Source organism: Chaetura pelagica, unplaced genomic scaffold, assembly GCF_000747805.2.
Source record: "Chaetura pelagica isolate M959 unplaced genomic scaffold, ChaPel_1.0 scaffold210, whole genome shotgun sequence".
Taxonomy (NCBI): Eukaryota; Metazoa; Chordata; class Aves; order Apodiformes; family Apodidae; genus Chaetura; species Chaetura pelagica.
In genome coordinates, this window is record NW_009951862.1 from 1,062,624 (window position 1) to 1,072,017 (window position 9,394).

Consider the following 9,394-nt stretch of genomic DNA (forward strand, 5'->3'; position numbering starts at 1 on the left):
AGTTTTCAGTTCCATCTCCCTCATGTTGGCTTTGGGAGGAAGAGGTAGCATTGAGGGATACCTACAGCATCCCTGGATGCTGAATAGTCAAGAGATATTCAGACTTCTTGAAGGGCAGGGGAAGCTCTGCTGAAGAGTTTTACCTTGGTGCTGTGTGAGCTGTGACTTTGCAGGGGCTTCCTCTGAAATGCCCCCAGATGCAGGGTGGAGGGATTTCACTCCTGTGTTTCCCTGAAACTTGATCAAGAATGATGTGTTCCTGAAAAATGGTGGCTGGCAATATGCTCAGAGCATATTTACACATTATGCTCAGTTCTTGGTGTATTTGGTACCAACAGTTCCAGCCTTTATTTCCTGTTAGCCTTTGTGGTTTTAAATTAGATGCAATTCAGTTTTTTCACAGCTTCTGAACCCTTTTGTCTGGGGAATTGTGGCTTTTTGCCAGCCCTGCAGGTGTTTGCTGTGGTATGAAAAGCTAATTTCTCACAGTATCCTTGCTTTGACCTGGTTATCTGCTCTCCCACAAACAGTTTTAGCAAGTGACAAACTGATCAATATACTCACTTGAAAAATTATTTCTGGTTAAGAAAGAGGACCTTTCCTAGGTGTGCTTCTTGAATAACCTTGTTTTATTTTCAAGTGACTGAATTTTGGCATTTTCCAGTCTTCTGGATGTTAGATGTCCCTGCTGAAGCCACTTGAAACAGGACTTCATTCCCTTTGGTTTCTCTGCAGGAAAAAAACCCCAAAAGTTGGCAGCAAGGTAGAGATCTCCCTTTGTTCTTGGTGAGGAGTTTGGTGACTCCTTTTGCTTCACTCATAGAATCATAGAATGTCTTGGGTTGGAAGGGACCTCTAAAGGCCATCTAGTCCAGCCCCCCTACAATAAGCAGGGACATCTCACACTAGAACAGGCTGCTCAGAGCCCCATCAAGCCTGACCCTGAATGTCTCCAGGGATGGGGCCTCCACCACCTCTCTAGGCAACCTGTTCCAGGGATCCACCACCCTCATAGTAAAGAACTTCTTCCTAATGTCCAACCTCAATCTGCCCTTCTCTAGCCTGAAACCATCACCCCTTGTCCTATCATTACATGCCCTGGGAACAGGTATTCCTATAAGGTTCCCCTGGAGTTTTCCTGTCTTCAGGCTGAACAACCCCAGCTCCCTCAGCCTGTCTTCATAAGAGAGGTGCTCCAGCCCTCTGGTCATTCACTTAGTTCATTCTTCTGTGCAATGAGGTAGTTAAGGGGCAACATCCTGGAGTTCTGGTCATGATCTAATCTTTCCTGCCCCCTCTCAATGACTTAGATGAGTAAGTGCTGCTGGAAAATGTTCCTCTCATCCTCAGCCCACTCCCAGCATCACTGCAGCCACAGCCTGACAACAGTACAGGGCTGGGCACAGCTGAGTGCAGTGGAGATGAAATTTTGCTGGGGGTTTTCTTGTTTGCTTGCCCATTGTGGGCTCTTGCAGACAGAGAGCATCTCTGAAAGGCTGAAACTGGACACGGGGGCTTCTTGAGCTGCTTTTTGCAGTTGTTCCTGGAGTCCCCTCAGTTGCACAGGCAGCCTCAGTGCTTTCTCAGTTGGCAGCTGAGAGAAAGAGCCAAGATTTCTGCAGTGCTTTTCAGCTTTTGTCTCCCTAAGGATGGGCAGACACAGCTGTGATTAGCATGGGCTTCCTGTGTCCTGGAGTAGACTCAGCAGCACCACACTGCAGGTGGTTTGCTCAGTTCTGCTGGGAGCAAAGCTGCTGTGGTTGGTACCTGTGGGTACTGCTGCTGTTCCTACAAGCCCTTCCTTCTTTTGGGTTGTTAACTGCTCAGGTACCTCCCTGGCTGTGCAAAGATGGACATAGCAGAGGAAAGTGTGCCCCTCTAAGCACTGTCTGATGGAAGCTCACACTGTTATGGATCTGGGCATTAACTAATGTTTCTGTGTTTTGGTGCTGGGCAGTTCAATCCACAGATGAGAGTGTGGCCTGAGTTCTGCAGATGTTGTACACGTTTACCATGTCCTGCACTAGTAGCTAGGCACCACTAAACAACCACCAGTTCAGTCCAACAGCCAGTGCCTCCTGCAGAGCCAACTGGGAGGCTTAAACCTCTTTGGCTGAGTAAACTCAGCAAGTCTCACTTGACTGATCCAAGTCTGAACTTGCAGTCCTTCCCTTCCTTCCTGCAATCCACATAATCCCATTTACAGCTGTAAGGCATTTCAGTGACCCACATCTGCTGACAGCTTGAGCAGAGACAGGATTGAACTTGCTTTGTATCTGACCTGGATCCGATGCTCAGCTGATGTTATGGGTCTGACATTTTTATTCTAACCTGGCTGCAAATGCAAGAGTTGATTTCCCTTAAACTAAGCACATCTCCTTTGATATCTGAATCATAGAATCACAGAACAGTTTGGATTAGAAAGGACCTGAAAGATCATCTAGTTCCAATCCCCCTACTTGGGCAGGGACACCTCCACAACACCCCTGGGCAACCTGTTCCAGTGTCTCACCACCCTCACGCTAAAGAACTTTCTTAATGTCTAATCTAAACCTGCCTTCTTTCAGTTTAAAACCACTACCCCTTGTCCTGTCATTGCATTCCTGAGAAAGAGTCCCTCCCCATCTTTCCCTTTAAGTACAGGAAGGCTGCTGTGCTCTTGTACATAGAGCAGTGATTTAAATGGAGGTGCTGGTTTTATGGTGGAAGTTGCATCTCTCTAAAAGGCTGAGCAAAGATCAGCTCCTGTTCAGGTCAGGAAGAGGCACACATAGTGTGTTCCACAAGCTCTGTCCCACTTTCAGTGGTGCATTTGTGCCTGGAGGGTATCAGTGATAACTAGCTGCAACTGGCTTGGAAAAAGGATGCCAGGACAGAGTGCCTGTGCACAGCAGTGCCCTGAAAATCATTGTACAAGTTCCCCCATGGCAGGGTCATAACATGACAATGCAGACATGTATGTACCTGGTCCCTCCAGCCCAGTGTCTTTCCTCAGGCAGTGAACAGAGAGGACATGGGACCAGGGCAGACTGATGATGGTAAATCCCAAGAGGCTGTTTGTTGGCTTCCAGCTGCCTCCAGCCCTGGTGTCCTGGTTTAACTCTAGGCAGCAAGAGAGCACCACACAGCTGCTCACTCGCTGCCCCCCCGACAGTGGGATGGGGGAGAGAAATCAGAAGGAAAAAAGTGACAGAACTTGTTGTTTGAGCTGAAGAGAGTTTGGTAGGTGAAGCAAAAGCCACACATGCAAGCAAATCAAAGCAAAGCAAGGAATTGGTTCACTGCTTCCCATCAGCTGGCAGGTGCTCAGCCATCTCCAGGTGAGCAGGGCTTCATCACATGTCATGGTTACTCAAGAACACAAATACCATCATTCCAAGCATCCCCTCCCCCCTCCTCCTTCTTCCCCCAGCTTTATATGCTGAGCATATGGTCTGGAATATCCCTTTGGTCAGCTGGGGTCAGCTGTCCCAGCTTTGTCCTCTCCTGGCTTCTTCTGCACCCCCAGCCTACTCTCCGGGGTGAGAACCTGTGTAAGCACAGACACCCCTGGAGTATCAACACTGCACAAACCCAGAGCACAGCCCCACGCTAGCACAGCTGGGACACGTCTGATTTGTGTCAGCAGTTCCCAGAGCACGTCCCATCCTGACAGGAGCAGTGTGGGGGGCTGGGTGTCTGCAGGAGCTGGGGTCCCTCGGCATCGTCTGTAGCCGATAAGGGCTTTTTGAGGAGGATCCCAGAGGGGCTTCTTGCTGCTCCCGTGTGAGGAAGGAGGGTGGGACTGCTGGGGCAGCACCGGGCCTCTCTCCCCTCACCCTGCCATGCTCCCCGTGCAGAATGACATCTACGAGTGGAGCAGAGACCACCGTGTGCACCACAAGTACTCGGAGACGGACGCGGACCCGCACAACGCCCGGCGCGGCTTCTTCTTCTCGCACATCGGGTGGCTCTTCGTGCGCAAGCACCGCGACGTCATCGAGAAGGGCAGGAAACTGGACTTCACCGACCTCCTGGATGACCCGGTCGTCAGGTTCCAAAGAAAGTGAGTGGGAGGACTGGGGTCCTCACGGTGAGGCAGGGTGGAGAGGGCCTGGTGGTCCAGTCGTGGCTCGTTGCTTATTATCTTCTCCCTTTTCTCCTGCTGCCACCCTGATTGCAGGCACTGGGGCTGCTGTCTCTCTGCTCCCCACTGTGGCCAAGTGGTTGGCACTGGCTGACTGTCCTTGCAAGCTCTGCTGCACAAGCAGTGAGCCCTGTCCTTGTCCCCCTGCTTTTTCCAAAAAAGCTGTGGCTGGCTGTGAATGAATCACAGAATCCTAGGGGGTTGGAAGAGACCTGGAAATATCACCCAGTCCAACCCCTCTGCCAGAGCAGGGTCACCCAGAGCACACACAGGATCCAGGTGGATTTGAATGTCTCCAGAGAAGGAGACTCCACAGCCTCTCTGGGCAGCCTGGCCCAGGGCTCTGTCACTCTCACAGGAAAGAAGTTCTTCCTGAGATTCACATGGAACCTCCTGTGCTCCAGTTTGCACCCATTGCCCCTTGTCCTATCACTGGTCATCACTGAGAAAAGCTTAACTCCATCTTCCTGACACTCACCCCTTACATATTTGTAAACATTGATGAGGTCACCCCTCAGTCTCCTTTTCTCCAAGCTCAAGAGACCCAGCTCCCTCAGCCTTTCCTCATCAGGGAGATGTTCCACTCCCTTAATCAAGAAGCCACAGCAGAAGTAGCTGGGATCTTGGGCTTCGTCCTTTCATCACTGAAGCAGAAGGCTGTGATCCCTGACTGCCTTGATGTGCACAACTCGTTCTGCAAACTCATGTTGGGCACCTGTGGCCCAGTGCAGAGGAAGTGCTTCCTCTCCCAGGACTGTCATTCTTCACAGGATTAATTATCTCCCTTGAGAATTAGCACAGATCTAGTTCGGTTTCCTACACGCTCTGCAAGAGGTGGGAATTGGGAATGCTTCATCTTCTAACTGAGTATGTGTGTTTCAGGAACAAGACAACTGTCTCTGTCTGCAAGCATTTAGTCCAGGTGCTTTGGCATACCACATAGCTCATTTCTAAGTGTTTTATGGGTGCTAGGAGCAGTCAGTTGAGTCCAGAAATCATTTTCATTCTTGCATAAGAAATCCCTGTATTTGCATGAGAAATTCTGCTGTATCAGAAGAGCTCCAGGAGTGAGGCGTTCACTGCCCTCCACATACTGTTGCTTTTATTGGTTCCTCAGTTGGCAGTGGCTGTTTGCAAAGGCTCCCTTGCAGTTTGTTGCAGCTCCTCTTTGTAGTGTTACTACCTTTTCCAGGACAACAGCATCCCATGAAAAGCAGGCTCTCCTGCTTTGGTTGTGCTGCAAATGTTACGTAGTGGAGAAGTGTGTTTTCTGCAGGGAAGTTAAGCCTGAGCAAATGTCTCTGCTCTGGTTTTGAATTTAGGACTTTGGTGTTTACCTTGCCTTACCTGAGAAGAAAAATTCAGGTTCCTCCTCTCTATAAGGTTGAAGTGGTGGTGGTTTTGGCAGCATGGAAAGCCTGTCAGGTCAGATCAGTAAGAACCATCATAAACCCTTCTCTGTCACGTTCCGTTTTAAGGCCACATTGTTAACTTTGCTGAGTTTAGTGGTGCTGGAGAGCTGTGGGTGAGGTACCACTCCACCAGTTTACAATCACATCCCTTCAGCTGAAATCACAGTGCTGCTCCTGGCATGACAGCAAAAATTACCCTCTGTGAATAATGGAGCAGTAATGGAACAATAATCCTGCATGAGATGTGAAGGAGAGGCTCACAGGTGAAGTGTCTCCATGGCCAAGTTTCCATGGGGTGAAGGCAGCACTGTTCCTCAGGCATGTATTGAGACATTGGTTCCCCTGAACTCCAGGTAAGGAGGTTTCTCATTCCAGGGTGGGTGTTGCAGTCCAAGAGAGACGGAGAAAACATAGTCAGGTGTTCATTCAGATGTGAGATCCCATGTCTTCTTCATCAAAGACTTCAGTCTGGGCTTCTTGCATCTCACAGAATGGTTTTGATTGGTGCCTGTTCATCTGTTTTCATATTTTGTTATTTCCCTGAAGTGAGAGAGGCTTTGAACTTTGAAGGAGTTTTCTGGACTGGAAAATATTTTTCTTCTCTAGCTCTACTTAAATCCTGGCCTTGAATTGATGAGTTTTGCAAACCTTACCCACAGACTGGTTCAGAAGTCAGTCAGATGAGTGGGAAATTATCTTTGGTGGAGCAAAGAATGGGGACTGGTTTTCTTTGGGGAGTCTTGGTTCAGGTAAGTGAAGACAGTGTTCTAGGAGGGAGCTCAGGAGATGCTTTTTTTTCACCATGGTTGGTGGTGCTGGAGAGCTGCAGATCTCTTTCAGGAGCCCAGTATGTGAGGCACAACCTCCAAGCAACACCAAAAAACATCAAGAAGAAACTTGCAGGGCAAGAGGTTAAGAGGTCAAGAGGTTTCATAGACAAGATTAGCAAAAGTAGCTGCTGGAAACCTTCTTCCTTCAAAAAATACTGCTAATATTACAATTTTTCCAGTACTCTGAGCTTTAATTCAAATGGTTGGTTTGTTTTTGTCAAACCAAATTGGCAGCTTTTCCTAACTGAAAAAAACTTTCAGCAAATGGAAAGTTTTAATAACTGTTTAATGAACCCAAGCTGTGTTCTTCCTCATCCATTCCAGAAAACTCAACAAAAGCAGGGCTCTATTTTAAACCTGTCATGCAGGCCCAAATAAGACATGTCTGTCTTTCTTTCTGCACCCTTCAAACCTTGTCACCTCAGCCTACTGCTCCAGCTTCATGTGGGAGCTTGCTTTGATGGTGTCACCCCAGGATCACTGTGGGATGTAGTAAATCTGGGCTTCAGGGGAGGTGGAAGGGATCAACAGGGAACATGGGGCCTTGTTTCCTCTCATGCTGAGGACTCAAGTAGGTGGCTCCCAAGCTGCCTTGTCCTGCTGCTCTCTGCTTCTCAGCACTGCTAGCCCCTTCTCCATTTAGAATAATTTCTTTCCCATCTTGCTTTTGGCTTTGGCTTCCTGCTTTTTACTGAGATGCTCCTTTTCTCCACTTGCCTGTTTCTCCTGCTCTTCACCTCTGTGCTTCCTGCATCCTACACTCTTCTTCCCTGCCTTGCCTGGCCATGTGGCTTTAGCTGTACTATAAAGCTTTCCTGTTTGTTCCCACTGTTTGGCTTCCTCCCTCCCTGTTTTTCACTGCACACTGAATTTTTCCAATATATGGAGGAGTGGCAGAGCTTGTGCCCAGCCAGTGGGCTTGCAGAACAGCAGTAATCCTGGTCCCCAGGTGAAGAGGCATCTTTCTCCTCATCCTTGGAGGATGCTAGTGGTCTCTCAGCAGCTGCTTTGGGTCTGCCACCACTGTTGGAGCTCACACAGCAGTAGTGGCATAGAAAGGAGCTACTGCTGCCCTGTGCTGCAGGTTCCCTTCTGATCTGGGCACAGGGGAAGTCTTTGCCACCTCTTAGTAGGGAACACATTTCCAAAACAGCTCTGTGGATGCCACACCAAGCCCCGCGCTTTTCCTGTCCCAGAGCCAGACCCTGGGTGCAGGGTGTGCAGCCAGCTCTGTGCTTCCCCACCTCTAAAGGTGCTCACCTTGGGAGGTTGACTTGAGTCAACCTGAGTGAGCTGAGGCTCGAGTCTCAGCTGTCCAGCTCCAATGTTACCCGGTGCTTCGGGGTTTCGGGTTGTCTTGGCATTTTGAATTGGAAAATGGAAAAACTGAAAATTGGAAGTGGAGAAATTATGCCACGGTTGTGGATGTCTGAAATGTCCCCTGCTGCCCTGGTTATGGGGCCAGCCCAGCTGACACCAGGGGTTCCTGGCAGAGCTGCATCTCCAGAGATCCAACCCCGCCTCCCCCCGTCGCTCCCACGGTGGTACCGATGTCCCTTTTTCTTTCCCGGCAGGTACTACAAGAGTTCAGTGGTGCTGATGTGCTTTGTGATCCCGACCTTTGTGCCGTGGTACCTCTGGGGGGAGAGCCTGTGGAATGCCTACTTCCTTGCCTCCATCCTGCGCTACACCGTGTCCCTCAACGTCACCTGGCTGGTCAACAGCGCCGCTCACATGTACGGCAACCGCCCCTACGACAAGTACATCAACCCCAGGCAGAACACCTTTGTCACTCTGGGAGCCATTGGTAGGTGCTGCAGCCCCGGGTACACCCCTCTCTTCTGAGGGAGGTGAATCCATGGCAAATCCCCCCGGAGGAACCTTGTAACAAAATGGGTTATTCAGAGCTGGCTGCTTAGATGCTCATGGAGAGAGAAGTTATTGCCTTAGAGTGACTACTCCTGTAACAGGGGAATGGGAAAGTGGCTGGGGTTTTGTAACCCTTTCACTGGTAGGAGAAAAGGAGAAGGAGAAAGAAAGATGAAAAGGTAGATGAGAAGATAGGACAGATGTACCACCAGGTCCTGGTCTGTGGGTGGGTGGATAAGGTTATGGCGCTTTCACCCCTTTTATAACGTTCTGTCCCCCAGGAACCACCCTCGGGGTGCAGTTGAGCTTCTGCACTTCTGCAGGTCATCATTCTAGAAGGTACTGGGGTCCACAGCTGCTCAATCAAACATTCCAGAGAGTTCTGGAATGGGGTTGGGGGCTGCTGTTTCCAAGGGAAGCCCTGGTGGTTGGCACGTGCCCAGAGCTGGGTATTTGCCAGGGGAGATGAGCCAGACAGGAGCAGGGAGAGGGGGGTATCCTGCCTTCCCACCTGCACTGTTCATGCTTGCCTAACACAGAGCTCCCTCCTGAGTTGTTTGAGACACAACAAAGGATGCTGTGGTTCCACAGACCCTTGCAGGTTTCTGATAGTCTCTGACAACGTGGTGTAGCTTTGCAAACTCAGAGTGACATCCCATCCTGTTTTGCCCTGGTCAGGGCTTTGGGCACCTGCAACTGGACACACTTGGAGCCAGTGTTTGGAGGAGGCTACAGCTTGTGCATCCTAGAGGAAGGCTTCCTTGTTCTCCTGATGATGTCCACATTAAAACAAAGCCTTGTAGTCTCTGGGCAGAGATGTGTTCAGGATAGCAATCCTCTTTCCTCAGCTGGGGGTCAGCTGGGGACAGCGCCGCAGAAATAAGTGACTCTGCTTCATACTTTGTGCATCTTCCTTCTTGAAGCACTTCCTGTTTTCTTCCCTGGGAGTCAGGGGGTAGGACATGCCTCTTCCTACTGGGAGGAAAGCCCTAGAGCACTGAAATGGAGTCTGCTGTGGGTCTGCCCCAAGAGGTCTCCCACAGCCAGGGGTGGAGCATAACCTGCTTTGGAATTAGGACTTGGGAAGTGGTTCCATAGCCAGGGGTGGAGCATAACCTGCTTTGGAATTAGGACTTGGGAAGTGGTTCCATAGCCAG

The 9,394-nt window shown here is 50.0% G+C and overlaps 1 protein-coding gene across 1 annotated transcript in view; it reads left to right on the forward strand.

Annotated features, from left to right (window-relative positions):
• SCD5 (stearoyl-CoA desaturase 5) overlaps window positions 1-9,394 on the forward strand; it is a 17,472-nt gene that overhangs the window by 4,893 nt on the left and 3,185 nt on the right. Inside the window, exons 3-4 of the mRNA XM_009993879.1 lie at window positions 3,840-4,045; window positions 7,943-8,175. Of these exons, the coding sequence (XP_009992181.1) occupies window positions 3,840-4,045; window positions 7,943-8,175 (439 nt within the window). The remainder of the gene's footprint in view (window positions 1-3,839; window positions 4,046-7,942; window positions 8,176-9,394) is intronic.